Source organism: Neopelma chrysocephalum, unplaced genomic scaffold, assembly GCF_003984885.1.
Source record: "Neopelma chrysocephalum unplaced genomic scaffold, ASM398488v2 Primary Assembly neopelma1_59, whole genome shotgun sequence".
NCBI classification, from domain to species: Eukaryota; Metazoa; Chordata; class Aves; order Passeriformes; family Pipridae; genus Neopelma; species Neopelma chrysocephalum.
Window position 1 is genome coordinate 13,829,325 of NW_020897714.1, and position 19,217 is coordinate 13,848,541.

General features: G+C 43.6%; 1 protein-coding gene, 1 long non-coding RNA gene and 3 other non-coding genes across 10 annotated transcripts in view; 3 read left to right on the forward strand and 2 right to left on the reverse strand.

Moving 5' to 3' along the window:
- Nucleotides 1-1,463: 1,463 nt before the first annotated feature.
- Nucleotides 1,464-2,574, reverse strand: LOC113966202. Its single transcript, XR_003533739.1, has 2 exons — nucleotides 2,337-2,574; nucleotides 1,464-1,763 (listed from the first exon to the last, which is right to left on the reverse strand). It is a non-coding gene; the product is annotated as an uncharacterized LOC113966202 (long non-coding RNA).
- On the forward strand, nucleotides 2,069-2,140 carry TRNAD-GUC. Its single transcript has one exon. It is a non-coding gene; the product is annotated as a tRNA-Asp (tRNA).
- Nucleotides 2,282-2,353, reverse strand: TRNAD-GUC. The gene has a single exon. It is a non-coding gene; the product is annotated as a tRNA-Asp (tRNA).
- A 237-nt stretch (nucleotides 2,575-2,811) lies between the features above and the next one.
- On the forward strand, nucleotides 2,812-2,883 carry TRNAW-CCA. The gene has a single exon. It is a non-coding gene; the product is annotated as a tRNA-Trp (tRNA).
- A 1,239-nt stretch (nucleotides 2,884-4,122) lies between these two features.
- The window catches only part of TMPO (thymopoietin), a 28,882-nt gene continuing 13,787 nt past the window's right edge, over nucleotides 4,123-19,217 (forward strand). The window contains exon 1 of one of the 6 annotated variants that reach the window (XM_027679938.1): nucleotides 4,123-4,258. In XM_027679938.1, the coding sequence (XP_027535739.1) occupies nucleotides 4,151-4,258 (108 nt within the window). In that variant the 5' untranslated portion in view covers nucleotides 4,123-4,150. Of the gene's footprint in view, nucleotides 4,259-9,498; nucleotides 10,066-13,947; nucleotides 14,008-19,217 lie in introns of those variants that run through there. The other 5 variants (XM_027679936.1, XM_027679937.1, XM_027679940.1 and 2 more) reach the window with 5 other exon arrangements.

Consider the following 19,217-nt stretch of genomic DNA (forward strand, 5'->3'; position numbering starts at 1 on the left):
TCCATTACACTGGACAGAAATGGTATAAGGCCAAAAACTACACAGAAAGAAGTCCTGTAACTTAATATGTCATTTGATAACTCATACATTCTTACTGAAAAGCTCATTAAATCCTGTGCTGTGAACTTTACAGGGTGCGGGTACAGACAAAAATTAAAAGGAAAATAAAGGAAAATTAAAAGGAAAACACAAATAGTAGATGGAGCGTTGGATATGTGTGAATGGGCAGGAATAAGAGCATACAAAATAGTTATGAGGATTAATCAGAATCAAATATATTCAATTTGCAGCAGCTGTTTGGGACTGAGGCATCCTAAAGACCACACCTAGAGAAGGGCTTCACTTCTCATCTAAGGTTTGTGTTTTTACATTGATTTAGAAGAATTGATTTCTGCAGCTACAGAAGGCTCCATCACAGGTCATGTTGCCATGATGACATCAGCTGTGCTGAATCTCAACATGTCAATAATAATATATGTTACTTGTCAAGGCAAATAGGCATCACCAGGTGACAGAGGTGGATGACATCAAATTGAAGGGAGCAACTGATAACCTCAGGGCCAATCTACTGAGCTATTGAAAATGGTGCTTCAAGAGCCTGTCACACCATATGCTTTCCCCAGGTCTCCAGCAGGTCCAGAACTCCCAGCCAGATCTGCTTTGGCCCTCATAGACAAAATTAAGAAGACAATAACATGCCTTGCTGTAAGCCCAGCTCTGGTATTATAAAAGTGCTTAGCAGATGCCAAAATTTTGCAAGAGTTGTTATGGAGATAGCAGAAGTCCTGTTCCAAGAGAGGACAGCCCAAGAAGACATCTGTGCAGGAGCCTGAGGCAAAGAGCAGTGGTAAGGGAAGGTCTGGCTGCAGCAAGCGCCACAACTTACACAAGGGGTCACAGCTCAGCTCCCCAGCCACAGACATTAATGAAGAGAAGCAACTGAGAAGCGACTGGCAAAAAGATCTAAACTAAGTGTGAGTGGTCCCATAAAATTCAAACATGAAATGTTTGATCTACCAGAAAGTCTCCTAGCTTCAAGTGAACCATTCATATCTTTTAAATAAAATTTGAGCATGCACAGTAAGTGTAGACCTGCCTGGCAACACCAATTTTTATCCTGCTCTTGGAGGTTTAAAGCCCATCACTTGACCACAGCCCTACAATACATCTCATTACACTACATCTAAAGTAATGAAATTATTATGAGACTGCAGTTATATTTTTCACTTGTCAGGACAAAATTTGAATCTGTTGCATGCACTGAGAAACACATGTCCGTATTCAAACATTTAAATTAGAAGGCCAATTCTCAGAAATGCTTTGTTTACAGGACACTTATATTTGGAAGTCTACATATAGATAGCTGTTTGGTCTTTAGCTATGATTACCTGAAAAAACTAAGCTGGGGTCCTTTTATCCAAAGAAATACTAGCAGTAGTGGAGCCCATCAAAAGAGAACACCATTTGTTCCAAGCACTTGTTTATTATGTGGTGTTAATTCTTCATCTAAGAAGCCAGCAAATTAAATATAGTTTCCTGTCTAATATCACTGCCATAACAAACTTACAACCATGTTTCTGCTGACCGGGTCAGCATCAAGACAGATGGTCAGTGTGTGTCCTGCCTTTTACTCTCAAATCTCACAGTAGCTGGTTTCCATTTCCCTCGTTCCTTTTTTAGGTAGGTAAGAAGCAGGTGCTCGGGTCCCTTCACCTCAAGGACTGCTGACTCCAGGGCTTCTCAGGTTCCCGTAAAAAGAAACTCTGCGTGAACGAGATGCAAAACTAGAAACGCAACGACACCCGAGCTGCTGGTGCTGCTCCGATCCCCCCGCCCCGCCTCCAGTCCGGCAGTTCCCTTGCGCTGCCGTTTCCAGGGTTCCGTGCCCGCAGGTTCGCGGGCGATGGGGCGGGAGGGCAGCCAAGGGCCGCGGTGGGAGCACCACGCCTCTCCCGGCCCACGCCAGGTCCCGCAGGATCCAGGCAAACACGAGCCAGGACGCGGGCAGAGCAGGGCCGGCCCCTCCCCCGCAGGGAGCGGCGGCGCGGGGGCCGCTGCGGCCCGCGGCTCCTCGTTAGTATAGTGGTGAGTATCCCCGCCTGTCACGCGGGAGACCGGGGTTCGATTCCCCGACGGGGAGGGCCGCGCTAGATGCGTGGGCGTTTTTGTTGCCGCACGCCGCGCTTGGCCGGCCATTCATCCAGGCGCGAAAAATGCTCCGCGCGCTGGCACCGCCTCTGCGCCCCCCCCCGCGGCGGGAGGGAAAAAATTATCATGAGGCCTCCCCGTCGGGGAATCGAACCCCGGTCTCCCGCGTGACAGGCGGGGATACTCACCACTATACTAACGAGGAACTGCCTTAGGAGTCACTACTGCGGCACTCCTTTTATACAAATCCACACAGCCACTCCGCGGCGATGGCGGTAGGAAGGGAGGGCTTTCGGCAGAGGAACGACAGGGACGACCTCCAGGGAGCGAGAGTAGGGACCCGCGAGCTTGCGTACGGCGGCAAGGGCGCGGGAGGCGAGCTCGGCACCACCAGGGGGCGGGGGCGGGAGGTTCTTGCTGCTGGGGGCCGGTATCGGGGATGTGGGTGGGGACACGTAACACACTTGCTCGGGAAGGCGGGAAGCGAAATAGTGGCGGAGAAGGGCCGGCACGGGAGAGGACCTGGCCCATCAGGCGCGGCAACCGCACCCCCGCGGCGGCCCGAATCCGCCGCACCCGCCCCGCTTCTCGAGCCTCGAGCGTCGCGCGGCCGACGGCCCGGAACGGGCAACTTCTAACTCTCAGGCAGTGGGTGCTCAGCAGGACCTCGTGGCGCAACGGTAGCGCGTCTGACTCCAGATCAGAAGGCTGCGTGTTCGAATCACGTCGGGGTCACTTACTTTTCTTCCCTTCCTCGCAGGGAAAACCGAGGAATATCGTTTTTGTTTTCTTCTTTTTTTCCCCCTACAGCCTAGAGTCTACTCATTTCGCTTGAGGCTGAGAGGGCAGCACGGCGTGGAGGTTGGGGTCACGGCAATGTAATCATAAAGATCCCGCTGGAAAAAATTGGTATGTTTTTATTTATGGTCTTTGTGTATATAGGACTGTCTAATACCACACTTAAACACAAAAGGCAAGAACGTGTCTAAAGATTGACTTTTATAAAGACAACCCACTGTGTGAAAATGGTGAGGAAAAAGTCAGAAAGTTGTATAGATTTATAAATAGATGTATAGATATATAATAGATGTATAAATTTTAACGGGGACAGAGCTCCCCAAAATGGCAGAGGTACCATTGTTTTCAGTACAAAAATTCACATAACAAGGAGAGGAAGTAAAGGCAGAGGCAGCAAGTGGTCTGATGTGGTCAAGAGCTCAGACAGATGCTTGTCTTAAGAACCCTGAAGAAGAATGAAACCCTGACAGGGAAAGAGAGGGGAGCAGGGTGCCCGTGGGGGGCACCTCAGAGGGTTAGGCTGAAGAACAGAAGAGTTTTCTCAGAGTAGACATTTCCACATGCTGAGGTGCCAGAGGCAGAAAGGCACAGAGAGTACTTAACTTTGATCTACACATGAGATAGCGTGTCCTAGAAGTAGTACTTTAGCGATTTTGAGAGACGGTAAAGTTTGACACTTGATGAAATTGAATTAGAAGAGAAGCAATAGTTTGTCAAGGGCCTGAATTTGAGGAACAGACAGAATGCCACAGATACAATTCTCACTTTGTAAGAACTGATGATTAATATTGTAAACTGTAGAAGAAATGAATGCAGAAGTCCTAGAAACCAGACTCAGCAGTCATCAAATTATGTGTTTTTTTTTTAAGCCAAGTAATTTGGGGTTCACAGGCTAATATTTGTTCCATATATGCTTAAAACCTTTTAAATACAGAAGTTCTACATCTTCCTTAAGTGATCTGTTCAAGTGCTTTGCTATTCTTACTATTACAAAGGGACTATGTGTAGTTTAACCCTGATGTCTCTTTTGCTGTAACTTAAATCCAGCCTTTGTGTCATTGTGCTGGAGAACAGTTTATTCCCTTCCTTTTTATAGATACTTCTTACATATCTGAAATTCGTTATGCCTCTCTATAGCTGTTCTAGAGTAACAAACTGTGTTTACTGGGGCTCTGGAGTCTTTCCAAACAAGTTGCATTTTTAAATGCTCAAAACTGATCACAGTATTTCAACTGACTCAGATTTTACCAGGTCTGAATGGACATGGAGGATTGCCTCACAATGCTATGCTGACGGGACTTCCATTTATGTGGTTAGTCCTTTTTTTTCTTTTCTTTTTTTTCTTTTATATGTAATCTGTGAGATGGATGCATTTTGTATGGGATGCATAATCCGTTACATATTTCTGTGATCTCACAAAGTATCTTGTCTCTTTGCCTCACCATCCAGAGAGCTGGATGTAAGAAGTGGTGGCAATCTGCTTGCATTCCTGTACCTCTGCCAAAGCAGGTGCTCTGCTCTAAACATTCCAGTTTGTTGCCAGGCAATACCTCTGGCTTGCAGTAAGGGGTTCATCCAGTGACAATACAGAAGATCTGCTTATAGGAGTCGAAGTTTTCCAGCTGTGATTTCACACTAATATACCTAACATGAGTGCAGGTTGTCACAAAACAGTCCATCTTGCTCTGCCCTGTCCATTCCTGCCTGCACATTCCCCTCCTTCCCCTTGGATCACGTCTTGCAATGGCACAGCAGCAGCTGCTGGCTCAGTGTGCAGATCCAGCGGCACAACTACTAGATCCAACACAAGAAAAGCACCAGGAGTGCATGGGACAGGATAGAGAGCAGGATCATCCCCTTCAGCAACAACCACAAATACTAATGGTTTAGTTAAGGTTTTTGTCAGCTGTTTGGAAAGAGAGCCCATTGTCCCTAAATCAAAATAATCTAGTTATGTCTCAAAACTAAATGAAAGAATTAAATGTGCCTTAGCTATATGCAAACTCTCCCTCTCAATTTCCTACCAGTGAAGTGGGGATAGTAGTTCTCTTTAATCTCACAGCTGTTTTATCAAGTTGACTCCATTAATTCTGGAGCACTTAAATATGGTGGTGGGTATTTGTCTCTTACCAGCATTTCAACAGCACATGTGCTTCTGTGCTTTTTGTCTCTTTCTAACTTTTAAATACTTTATTTTTAACCCAACTGATCTCTTAACGCAGATGTTTTTTCTTATGAAATTGTTCCTAGCTAAATATAGACAATAACTTAAAATGACATAAGCTTCAAAAAATTGTAGTGCTGAGGTAATAGCTTACACATGGTAAATACAGGTTTGGCATTATCTCTGTCTGTATATGATAGAAATAGATATACAAATAATTATAGTTTGGAAATGATTCAGTATAGGAAACTACCCTGAAAATTGTCCTTTTCATTTCATTTGTCAATGTACTTAAGTAGGAGCTGATACTTCTGTTTCCAGTCTTTGTTGGTACAGGCCTTTCACTAGTGTCAGCAGTAAGAAGTTTTAAAGCAGTTGTACACATTTCTTTCCCTGCCTGGGAGCAGCTGTACAGTGCTGGACACCCCTGTATTCACCTGTCTGTGCACCTGTCTGCAGCATTCCCCAGTGGCTGCCAGCTCTAGAATTGTTCCAGAAGCAATGTGCTCCAATATAGTAAGGCATGCTTTTTTTCTTTATCACTTTGCCATTTCTACTTCAGATGTTTCTAATAAAAAAGCTAGAGTTATTAGGAAGCCACCTAATTTTTCTAAATTAATCAAGAATGTGGAAGAGAAATTATTGATTCTAAAAAGTATAGTTACACTGTGCTATAATGATTAGGCAACTGCTTATTTTATTTACAGTAATGCTTTCCAGTTTCTATTGCCTTACTCAGGTGGAATATCATTTTCATAGTGAAACTCGCTGTGCACCAAGACTGAATTAATACTTCATATATAGCTTTTTTACATTTCCTTATCAGCTCAGTCTAAGGCAAGGGCATGTCTGTAACACTTACTTAAATGCCTTGGCTATGAACAAATTTATAGTCTTCACAATGTTTTGTGTTATGAGGCAAATGTTCCCCATGAATGCCAATTATACATCTATACTTCATTATGGATTAAGTGTTTTCCAAGTCCTCCACTGAACTTACGTTACTTTTTTGAACACACAGATATAGAAAATATATTTTTGCAGTGTATCACAACATAAACTATCTATCTCATTTTTATGGGTGGCCTTAGAGATTAGGAATCGCACACTTGGGGAAACTCAGGGCTAGAAATCTGAGACAGTTTAAGAGACATTCAATGTTTTCATGTCAAAGACAAATGTATAACTGAAAAATCTCTTTCTCACACTCAGGAAGACTAACAAATTCCAGACATTTGGGAGGGTCCTACAAAGGGAAGATTTTTTGGCTTCTCCTTTCAGCATATTTCACATTTTTAGGCAAGCTTACAACAGTTTTTTTTAACCACTAAAAATGTCCATAGTCTCACAACATTTGCATTTTTTTTCCTAAGCTTCTCTTTTGTCAGCATTTATACTGACAAGAGGGAAAGTGTGACTACCTGTTTCTCAGGTAGAGGCAGGTATTCTGGTCTTTGAAAACAAGAACTTGCTGCCAGGGATAAACATTCAAATACTGGAATGCTTCACAGAAGGCACAGTAAAACAACAGTTCCATATTCTAAACAATGACCAAACAAATCCTTGGATAGGCATACGGACCACCTCACATTTGTGGGGTTCGTTCACCACTCTAACAACATTAGAAAGATCTTTTGAGCTCGTTCATAATGGACTCATTCCCTTAGGCCCCTTGACTGCTGCCTAATGCTACAAAATGTGACTTACTTTCCTTCAAACAAAACAAACAATAAAGGTGCGGATCCTTGGCTGTATAAAGGTCTACAAGTTGCAGGTTCCAGTGTTAATCATCATGCATGTGCACATTTTGGTGCTTTCTTATATAACTTTCCCATCTTTGCTTTGCCTAGAGAACACCTGTTAATCCCAAGGTGCAACAAAAAAGAGTAGAACCTGTAAAAAGTCTAGAACCAGTAGGGGACAGTTTGTACCAAGGATTGTTTAGGGACTTGGCTTCCCAGAGAAGTCTATTGCTCTGAAGAAGGGTGACACTAAATTATTGTATGGTGCTTTTTTAGCTTTTGCTGCTTCGGAAGCAGCTAAAGTTAAGGCAATAAAAGAGTTCCGTGTCTGTGCCAGTGAGTTACAACAGTGTAACAATGTAAATAATTCACGAAAAAGATAATACATATTTCTATAGTTGGGGAATTTACTTCCAAAACTTAAATGGAATGTAAATATGTATTTTAATTAATGTTAATCTGAGCCACAACCTCAGTGGCTCCACAACCTCTGTATTGGAGTTTGAACAAATAGCCAAAACATAAGATGTCAAGTTTCTGCTGTCATTATGCTTCTATGCCAGTTCTGCCTGCCAGCTGAACTGTAGTGATTTACTACTTCATAACCATGTTCCTGTTGGGTTTTTTTTGTGCTACGCTTAATGCATTAAAACCAGACTTACCATCAATATACTTAGACTTCAAGCTCAAGAGTTTTAATTCCTTCCACTCCTAAAGGGTCACTCACAAGAAAAGCCAGCACCACCTGTATTGCACATAATGAACAGTATGATGAGTTGCAAATGGTCGCTGCATTCTTGTAAGAAGCACAATCAGAAAACAAGATTCAGGCCTATTGTACTATTATTGTCCCTGGTGTTAAATGGTGACTGCATCAACGTTTTAGATTGTATTTTCACTGTTAACTTTGGCTAAAATTCCCCAGACCCGTTTCCCTTTGCACTGCTTTAAAAGATTTTAGACTTGGTATGAGTTGACATGGTTATTTTTTACATTAATATGATAGCTGAAGAATCTCTCTGAAGCCTGCTGTGCAACTGGTTTCATATGTGAATAAGAAGCAAATTCTTAAAGGTAGGGGAAAGTCTATTTTTCAAGGCACCTAAAAGCTTTTTAAGGTGAAAAATACTATCTACACTTTAGTACTATCAAATTTGGAGAGGAATTAAATTTCCTTTAACCATTTCCAAAACACCTATCATGTGTACCAGGTACCTCACGTACCAGGAAAAATTTTGGGTAAGATATGCTGAAAAATATATAGAACCATCTCATTTGTTCTATTCAGGCTTAAAAGTACGTGATACTAGTCAATCCACATTGATACATATTTGCTGTGTATGCTGTTAATGGAAGATGTTTCTGCCCGCTGTTCAGCCTTGTTGTATAACAAACTGAATAGGTGAAGTATATACAACACTAAGAACCAAGCACTTTCAGATATAAGTTATAATGAACTTCAGATGATTGCCACCTCATCGAACTACTTGCACTAAATTAATTCCTCAAGCTAAGCTTCTCACTTGTATTAATTACTTCGTTACACCACACCAATTCTTCAGTGGGAAGCATCAGGCTTCCTGTGAGTGGGTCCTTGATTTGCCTCGAAATTACTTTCCACAAAGATAACCCTCATCACCTTCATCTAGCTGATACTGCAGCTATGGTGAGATAAACAGGAACAACAGCCACCACAACAGCTCTATGGTGGAGCACACTCGAACAGTGGAAATCCCTTTCCTCAACAGCAACTTAAAACTCTTTCTGGAACATTATGAGGAGCGGGTGCAAACACTAACAATCCTGTTTTAGGTCCATGACTGATGGAAAAATTAAAATATTCACATTTAAATTCTTATCTCCAATACTGGAAGGCAGTTCTCAAAAGCATAGGATATATAGTCAGTTCTAAATACTAAACCCTTCCCATCATAAAATACAAGCAGTGCGTGTTCCCAGCAAGCAGCATGTAAACATAGAAAGATTTAACCCGCTTGTTTAGAGACTGCGAGACTGTCTTAAAACTCAGTCCTACTTCCCCAGCAGGGACACACTTGCGAAATTTTTGAAGTCAGCTTTATAAGTAAGTAAATAAATAAATAAAACAACTACGTGCCTTTCAAACTCTGCGATACTATAGATGCGATTTTTAATTTTATTTTTAACATTTAAGTCACGCAACGGCAGCAGTCGCAGTAACAGATTAGCTACCGGTTTCCCGGCTGGATTTCTTCTGGAGCCCACAGCTAACGGGTCAGGCGCAGCCGCGCGCTCGGGCGGCGGCCAGCGCGGTTATCCCGGGGGAGAGGGAGCTCCTGTGCCCGCCCGGCCCGCGCTGCAGCCGGCGGGAGGGAGGGAGGGCTCCGCCAGCCCATCGCTCTGCCGAGGGGACAGCCTTGGGGGGCGGCGGCGCGGGCAGAACCGGCGGCAGGTGACCGGGATCACTGCAGGTTACTAGGATCTCCTTAACCGCCCGCTCCGCTTCTCATTCCCTTCCTGGCGGGGGGAACGTAGCCTGTGATCCAAGAGGGCGGTGGGAAGACCCAGGAAAGCGCCCGGCGGCGCTGGGGAGGGGTGTGGGCGGTGCCGCCGTGAGGGGCAGCTTCCCCTACCCTACCCAGCCCCGCGCGCGAGCACCGCCCCACACGCCTCTCCCGCCCGAGCCGAATTTAAACTGCGTGACTGTCCCTCGCGCAAAGCACCAATGCTGCTGGGGCCCGCGCGCCTTGCCCCTTTGCCGCCCGGCAGCCAATAGCGGAGCCTCTTCCTTCTCCTCCCCGCCAATCGGGGCGCGGTTTATTGCCGGCTGGGAAGGAGCGCTCGCTGCGTGCGCCCGCCCGCTGTGGAGCTGGTCCCTGGCGCGGGGCAGGCGAGTCCTCCTTCTCCTCCTCCTGCTGCTCCCCCGCCCCTTCTCCCCGCGCTTTGTTGCTGCCTCTCCTGGGAGAGCGGTGGCGGCGGTGGCCGGCGGCGATGCCCGAGTTCCTGGCGGACCCGTCGGTGCTGACCAAGGAGAAGCTGAAGAGCGAGCTGATCGCTAACAATGTGAGCCTGCCGGGCGGCGAGCAGCGCAAGGACGTGTACGTGCAGCTCTACCTGCAGCACCTCACCGCCCGCAACCCGCCTGCTGTCGCGCAGCCCGACTTCTCCAGCGACGAGGAGCGGGAGCCCACACCTCTCGGCGCCCGGAGCCGCGGCGCTGCCGCCGCTGGGCGGGTGAGTACAGCCGCCTCCCGCCCGCGCTGCGGCGGCTTCCCGGCAGCCTCGGGCCCGCTTTCCCGCCCGAACGGGGCGGCCGCTCTCGCCCGCCGGCCGCGGCGCGGGGACCGCGGTGAGGCACCGGGGCGCCCCGCACGGCCTCCCGCGCGGGACCGGGGCACCCTCCGGCTCGGCTGAGCGCGCGATCGTGCCCGGCGGGGACGGTTCCACCACCCGGGGCAGAGCGGCAGCGACCGCTGCGTCGAGGGGGGAGCTGGGACCACGGGTCGGTGCCGGGTGGCCGCCGACTGCGCCTCCAGGTCGCGTCCCACCTTGGAGCGACTGGCCCGTGCGGGGGGGCCCCTCCAGCCGGGCAGAGCCGCGCGACCGCGCGTGGGAGGGTGCGACAGCCCCCCGGTTGTAAATTGGGAAGCCTTTACTGTGGTTTGGCGGGCGGTCTCCTAAGTAGAAAATTTCGGTGTTGGAGGAACGAAGCGAGAGAACCGCACGAGGTTGCAACTTACTCTGGGAGAGGATTCCCGTTAGCTGTCTCGGTTGTATTGCAGCAATGCTACGCGGTGTAAATACCTCTAGATGAAAGGAGGAATCTATGAGGGAACAGCTTTCACTTAATGAAGTGGACTGTTTAGTGTAAAGAGGATCTGCATAATGTAGATGTCTCGCTCGTACCTCTAAGCATGTGTTTTATAGCAAAGGGCCTCTGCTGCATGTTCAGTTAGTCCAATGTACTTGCTTTCTTAGACTTTATCATGTAAAGGAAGAGGGGGAGCTGAAGCTATTTGAAATTTTTCTCTTTGGGAAAATGTGATTTCCTTCTTAACTTTTAATAAGTGGTCTGTAAACTTGCATATATTGAGAAAGCAGTCGTGTAATTGATAATTCTAAACTGTCTGGTCTCGAGTAAGGGCTTGGATACTGATTGCCAGTTTCCGGAGTTGTGGTGTGTGTGATATTACAAGTATTTAATTGTATCTGAGATACTATCTTTCAAAGCTCATTAGTAAAGGGAGTGCAGAGAAATGGAATCCTTTTAAGGTCTTTCATGCTTTAGCCTTCAAAAAACGCCAAAAAACAGTTCTTGAATTAAGAAATTGAAAACTGCAACTTTAAGAGGAAGAGATTTCTAACCAAGTTATTTAGCTCTTTTTAACATCTACCTAATTCAAACGGTTAACTGGCATTCACTGAAGTAACTTTACAGTGAACTAGACACTTTGCTGGCTTACAGTGGTCTGCTGGTAGCACTTATAAGGTGCTTTTGAGTAAAATAGGGTGAGCTTGGATCTGACTTGTTTCACACTTGTTGGAGGAGGAACGTCTTGAAACTGCTGAAGTTTCTATCCTAGATCTGATTTTTCCTTTCCACAGTGCTTAAGTTTAAACAATTAAGGGTGACTTTTTTGATGTTTACAGAATGGGTGGTACTCCTGCACTGCTGTTAACAATGTCTGGAAGGCTGTGTGCTATTTATGCTTATCTTGTGTATTAATATCAGAACACTGTATCATCATAACTTCCAGAACTTCAGCGAATATTCTAGTGATAGTTGTTCAGATTTGGGTCCGTTGTGCCCTATGTTGTGTTGTTTCCCTCTGCCAAAAAATCCAACCCCAAACCAAAACACCCAGAAAAATCCCAGACAATACCCGCCAAGCAAAACAAACAAACTTGGAGGATGTATGTTTGTTGCCTGCTTTGTGCAGCTTAAGTAGTTCTGAAATTGCTTGTAGCTTGATTACCTGTTGTCCCTGTTAATGCCTTCTGGCATAAGAGTGCTTTTCTGATCAGCTCTCCTTCAAGAAGAGTAATCTACATGTCCTCAGAACACTTGGAAGGGAGAGGTAGAGCAAAAGAAGTCTGACATCCCAGAGGACTGGCATTCTGGTGAGGAAACAAAGCAAAATATCTTGATAAGATTAAGAGAGGGTAGAAGGGGAAGCACACAGACCTCTGAAAAAGAAGAAACTAGAAATAAGGGGCAAAGAGAGGAAGCTGGAACTGCGAGGATTTATGGAAAGGAGGAATAAAATAAAGGAATTTCATATTACCTGTAGGTCTCTTAGTAGGCTCTGGAAACAAACCTCTGTCTCTAAACTCCTCTGTGTAAATTAATTTAATTTTTTTTTTTTTTTATACTGGGCATTGCTTTCATGTTTTACATTTAAAAGGGCTAGAAAACAGTTTTTACTGCGTGCACAAGGAAATTAAAAGTACTTTATAACATGTACTGGGACCCCTGGTGGCCTAGTGGTTAGGATGCGGCACTCTCACCGCAGCGACCCAGGTTCGATTCCTGGTCCCCCGAGTAGATGGAACTCATTAGCCCTGTGAGGCCATCCATCTATGAGAAGGTCACTCTAAACAAACCTACGTCCTGAGGACCTCACTGCCATTGTCCAAGCTTGTTTGGCCCCGGCAGATGAACCTTAGGATTAAAGGGTGGGCTCAGTTCAGCGCAGGCTGTGTCTCACCTAAAAAAATCCATTGCGCAGGCTGGAAAGGTAAAAGACCTTTCCCAGATCTTCGTTCGTGAAGACTGGCCATACTTATAACATGTACTGCTATAATGACATGTTGTTAGGTTGAGATCTTTTGTTTGAATAACAAAATTGCAATGCTTTAATAGCTCCATATTTATGTATGTTACAGGTCTTAGAAATGGTAGTATTGGTTTGTGTACCTTGGAGGAGTTTTAAACCATTTGTTTCAAACTTTTAGGCAGTCAACTAAATATGTTTCTAGAACACCAAAATACTTGACTACATTACAAGTATATCTTCCATGGGATTAAAAAATGTGGACTGTGTTTCCTGTACCACTCTAAAAATTTACTATTGCTTAGATTGAAAGTTGCAAAAGTTTCTTCAATCCAGATGACTCAGTCAATGCTTGTATTAACTTGTAAAAATGTTTGAAAGAGCACTTACATAGGCTTGCATTTTGGAGGGTTCTGTCCCACTGTGCTTTCTCCTACTCCTTACTTGGTATTTCTCTGGCTCTAGCTTAATATTCTACAAACCTTAGAAAACCCCACCCAAACCAAGCAATAATAAACAATTAACAAAAACCCCTAACAAACTGATTTGGGAGCGAAGACTCACTCTCACTGTTGGAATGAATGAATGCTGGATGCTTAGAGGGAGAAGCAGTAAAGGGCCAGAATCACTCTTGGAGCAAAGAAGTGGGTTATTTTGAATGGAGAAGAGCAACACAAGTGAGAGACATAACCTCGTTTTTCTGAAGTTTGTGCTTTTTCAGTAGTAATACCAACACAACAGTTGTCAGTGCTTAACTGTGTGCTGCCTGCTGAAGGCCAGCAGTCTTGACAGCAATTCTCTTTTGTTTAGGTTCTGTGAAAGGGTTGGGATTACAGTTAAAAAGCAGTCTGTCCTTACTTTATGGCATAGGCTGTCAAAGATCTACAAAATATATTCCTAAATATGGCTTTTGGTGTGAAAAAAAATATTGTAATGAGGATACTGTGTTGGCCTGAGTAAGGGTGGTCCCGACTTGGTGGTAGTCAGTGGATGGGTTTACTAGTCATTGGGATTTCTCCCATCCCGCTCTGGGCCATTTCGCAGTTCCCTTTATTAAGAGCAAATAGCTGTAACCCTCTCTGGCCCTGCAGCCAGCTGGAGTTCCAGTGCCCGTGTCCGTGTAGAGCAGTCGGAGGATAGAGCGGGTGCGGACGCGCTGCCGGCGGCCATCGGCGGCAGGGGGCGCTGCGGGGCCGGCCCGCGGAGGAGCCGCGTGTGCGGGGGCGAGGCCGCGGCTGCTCCTGTTAGAGTTGGGTCGGCACCTTGCGGGACCAGTCGGCTGACCTTCGGATCCTGAAGAGGGGAAGGCACTGCTTCTCGTGAAATGGACAAGTTCAAAGGAGTACTCTGAATATCTATGCTGCAGTCACTGAAGGCTAAACCAAGTCTCTTGATGCTGGAAGTTAGTGTTTTGACATTGCTGTAATCATTAGACATTTCAACATGTGTGCACTGTCATTTTAGTGTTCTTTTTTCCTAAGTTCTGGGCATTCGAGGATGCATTTAGGTGCACATTTTCTATTGATAAAAGCTGTGCAGAGACAAAACCCCATAGTTTTAATTGTGCTACAAATGATGCCTTTTGAATCCACAGCTCTATGAATACTAAATCCAACCCAAGGATATATATCTCACTTTAGCTATATCCTCTTACCAGGAGAGGAAAAGCTTTTAAAACCATGCCTGTTCTTGCCTCAGTCTGATAATATTGTCTGGAAGAGTCAGCTTCCCTAGCTCTACTAATGTCTTTGAGCAACTTTTTTTTCCCTAAGCTTGTTTAGTGTAGTGGTATGTGAGGACAGTGTTTGGGTATGTGAGACACCTGTTTGCTGCAGGGGAAACCATCTGCATCTGCATGCCGCTGGTCTTGGTTAGTTATGGGCTGAATATCAGGACAGAGCTCAAAAGTAACTATGAAATTGCATTTTTGCCTCTTTAGTACCATTGTTTTAAAACACATGCTGAAAATACTGTCTTGACACTGTTGCCAAACAGGAACTGTTCAGAGCTCAGAATGCGTAGGTTATTATGACTTAGCTATTTAGTGTATTTCATGTCCTGGAAGAATCTCTTCTAAAACACATTGAGTGAAATTTTTGACCTTTAAAGTGATGATTTGAAAAAGATCGGTCAGATGTCTCCTCCTCAGATCTGTCAGTGAAGGTATGATGAAATCATATGGACCTGTTTGATGAAAGTTTGTAAGAGACCTATCAGGTAAAGATGTTTGGGTTGGTTTGTTGGGTTTTTTGGTTTTGTTTCTTTGGGGTTTTTTGTGCTAATTCAGTAACCAAGTAAGTTAAGAGCTAGCTTCAGCCCTTTATGGTGAGAATGGTGTGGTAGTGATAATATCTGTACCTGAGGTAACTATGGCTTCAACCCTTTCCCTATTGGAAAAGAGAAGGTAAGTAAAACTGGTAATTTATGAAGATTAGGTGTGTGGAAAGTGAAACTGTGCTCAGATAGGTGAGTTAATGTAAAGCATATATGCTTACCTAGTGAAGAAAGAGAATCTATTTGGTGTTCCCTGTGTGTGGCTGTATGTCTTGATTATGATGTGCCATACAAATGTGACCCAGAATACAGATTAAAACCTTTGTGGCCTTTTAAATGGCAGTCATCTGCTGGCTGAGTAACACCTGTGGGCAGTAGGGGAGAGATGACCAAAGTAATTCCCACTACAGCAAGAAGTCCTGCCATGCTGCTCTGCACCTTCAGACTTTCTGCGATTCTAGACTCATGAACTAAGGAGATAAGCTTGTTAGAGTGCTGGTGTAATAATTTATATTTAAATAAAAGAATCCTGCTAAAGTAATTTTTGTCTGGCAGTGCATGTCAGTTGTACACCAGCCAGGCCTCCAGGTCAGCATTCAGTTGATTGAGCTATGAGATCCACCAGTTTGGTTTCTTGATTTGTTTTTTTGTTGCGAATTTTTACTTTTCACCTAAGTGAAAGAGTTGTTTCTGGAAACAGCTCTTCATTATGTAGCATTCATCTGCTTTCAAAGGGTACATTCCCTTCACTGGAACCCAGCATCTGAAGGGAGAGGGGGTTGAAAGAGTTGAGTAGTCCCTAATCTTATAATTTAGGACTGTTACTGTGCTTAGGCTTGAAAATTCTAAGTCTGGCACTTACTAGCTGGTTAAAAGGTAATGAGTTTTTTAGGTGTGTATCAGGATCTTTGAATTGCTGCTGCATAATTTCCTTTCGTTGTTTATTTTGTCTGTCCTGTAGCTCTTGGTAAATGTTGTTTCCAGGCCTTTGAGATTAAAAAGTTCAGTAGGATTTGGTTTTAAAAAAGAAAATTCTACTGCAGGAAATGTTTGTGTATGGTACAGAGACCTCTCTATTTCACAATTTAAGTCTATTATTAACACTTCACTATGCAGTTCCTTATCTTCACCTCTCCTAAGAAATATTTATTTGTTACCAGAGAGAACTCTGTGCAAACTGGAGAATTAAAGAGCATTCTGTTGGTGTGATTTGGCCTTTCTTTAGCCTATCTTAACCTCATTCAGAGAAGCAGTAAATAGGCCCTGACTCTTTCTGCTTCTAGTGATGAAGCTGCACCTGTTTGGGATTAAAATCATTGTGTATCCTGATGTAGGTGCTGTTTACCTTGGGATTTGAAAATGCTGCTTTTGATGATGTCCCACAGTTGTTTATATTATTTAATAGCTTCTTCAAGGTGTTACTTATGCGTGTCTTTGGAATAGTGCTGGGACTAGTACAGGTGCTTGTGAAGTTTGCCTGATAAACTGGTCTGTGGATGTTAATTTCTATTCAGCAGGAATGGCAAAGGTGAGGTAGGTAGCTTCCAAGTCTGAATTCTGATCACTTGTGTTTTCTGCTTTTGTTAATGGAAGAATGGGAAAGCTTTGTGCAGTCAAGAGATGATACTTGGAGAAGATGAACTTCTCTTGTGCTCTTGATCTTCTGTGGCCCTAGTACTGAGAATGCTGTGTGGCAGCCCCATGGTTATAATTCACTACAGTACTTGTTTGAGGGCTTGGTTCCTGGGTAATCTGAAACTGAGCCTGATAGATAATACTACCAAATTGCCATCTCTTTGGTATGAACAAATCTCTCTCAAGTGAAGTATGCAAATCCTTTTCCATCTTTGGTTTTCTATAAAATAGCAATGACTGGAAATATGTTTTTGATGCTGCTAGCTCTGGATGGAATTAGATGATCTTGAGATAAGGATTTATTGGTCTGGCTATATTGTTGCAAAAATATTTAGATTATGTGCAAAGTGATCAGTGGCACCACCTTACTGTGGCCAATCCTGGGTATTGCCACAATCTCATTTTAAGCACTTCACCTCTAAGCACCACAGTAAGACAAATTTTACCAGTGGTCACCACACCAGGAAAATACGTGTGTGTGTGTGTTTTTGTTGTTGTTTGATTGGTTTTTAACTTGCAGTGATAAATTTTAAAGCTAGCTCTTCTGATCTGTCTCGTGGCATAGTCCAATGGACAAGTTGTCCTGATGCACAGGAAGTGTAGTGGTGCTTTATACTATAATAGTAGTGGTAATTAGAGCTTATGTTGTTGCTGAGGTTAATGCTGTCATACCACAGCCAAGATATGAGAGAAATTCTTCTATCCTGCCTTACGCTGCTAGGGACTGATCTTGTGGTCCAGTGAATGATTAAATGGCAACTTTGTACTTGTACCAGTGAAGTCATTTGCTTCTGCACTTAGGAGAACAGGTGTTCAAGAGTAAAAGTTGTGACCTTGAAGAGCACAAGATAATCAATACATCTGGCCCAATTATTGAAGAGCACAGATTACTTTCAACGTTTTTCTTCCCCTCCCTGCTCTTTTTCTCTGCTGAAACCGATTATTCTGATGGTCTCTGTGTGACAGTAGTGCAGGAAAAAGTGAAATAGTGTTTGGAAGGAAAAACCAAACTCAAGGATACCATGAGATATGTGAGTTTACTTGTATTAGAATACCATAGTACTCATTACCTACAGTTAGATTTTTGATAGTTAATATTTCTGTAAAGCATCCAGCAGAATGCTGAATAGTGCTTCTGCTGTATATTGTCATAGCATCTTCTGTGCTCTCTAAGTGATAGGTTAAATTAGGTTTCCAGTTTCTTTAAAGTGTCATTGAAAAGCTGATTTCCTGCACTGTGCTAATTTTCTTCTGAAATATGGAATAGCATCTTGGTTAATCTGCTTGATGATGTGTGCAAACACCAGACCTGTCAATAGTCTAAAAAGATCTCAACAAGAAAACCCAGCATTTGTTTTGGAACTCTTCCCTCCCCCCTCCCCATTGTTTAGGCAGTTCAGTAGTCCAGAAAAAATGCACTGAATATGAAATTCAAGTTAATGTGATACTTGAAATAGTGTTAGGACCAACACATTCAAAAGTGAATAAAAGTCTCATATAGCTCCAGGTTGGTTGTTTTTTGTGTTCTATGTAAGTTGGCTCTGTTGCTTCAAAAAGTAATTTGGAATGGAATGATTGATAAAGTGAATTGTAAATCTGTCTTTAGTCAAATCTGTCACTTTAATGACCCTATACTTTCTTCAGACTGCTTGCAGTCTATTCCAAGAGTTCATGATATTACTTCTTTTCAGCAGCTGATTTTAAGTTCATCATGCTGGGATATTCACAATCCAGGAGTTAGAGGAAAATCTGGAGTCAGTTATATTTGGGAAATCCTCATACAGTCCCTGCTTAACTTTAAAATACTAAGATACTTGAGGCAAGACCAAGCTTACATGCAAACAAATATTGAACTGGCATTAGGGCCTAGCTAGATACTGTTGACTCATGTCAGTCATCTTAGTGTTTTGGTTCTATCTTACAAAATGCAACAAGAAAAAGACGTGTTAATTGTGACTGAGTGTTATAGTTTGTTTGTATTTGGAATTTTAGTCTTTGGTTAATACCAGAAAACTCAGGTAGGTTTGCCTCTGGGTAGCCAAACTGAGAAAAATAATAAGTGTAGAAATTGTTTGTTTATATCCTAGAACTTTGAAATACAAATACAACTTATTTCAAAGCAGTATCAAGATCTTTCTTGGTTGAGAGCATGCAAATCCTAAGCATACTTTTTTATGTCTTACCTCTTCACTTTCTTCCAAATTTTGGAGCTTGAAATGGCTGTTATAGTAGTAGTGCCTTCCCAAGTTGAAGAAATGTTATGATCACTCTGTTTGGGTCTAGTGGAAACTGTTAATTTAGGAGTAGCATCTCCGCAGATTATTTTGATAACCATCTGTATGTGGTGGTGGTGGTGGTGCATTGCCAACTGTTTAAAATAGTGTTGCCAGAGTTGGGTTTAAAATTTGTTAGAGCTACAGTAGCAGAGGCCTAAGCAGACAGGCAGGATTTTGAAAATTTGAGGTTGTTTCTGATTTTTGCCTTTCTGGCACCTGCTTTGTGATATCATATAATCTCAGAGAGAATGCTAGGACAAGTAGGAAGAGGGGTTTTGGAAAGTTAGTTGAGAGGATGTAGATACTGAAGAACTTGTTCCATATCATTAGAGGAGGAAATGTTAACCAACTAGGTAGAAAAATGATGCTAAGAAGTACCAATGGAACATAAATATTTGTAGTTTAGTGTAGAGATGGTGAAACAGCT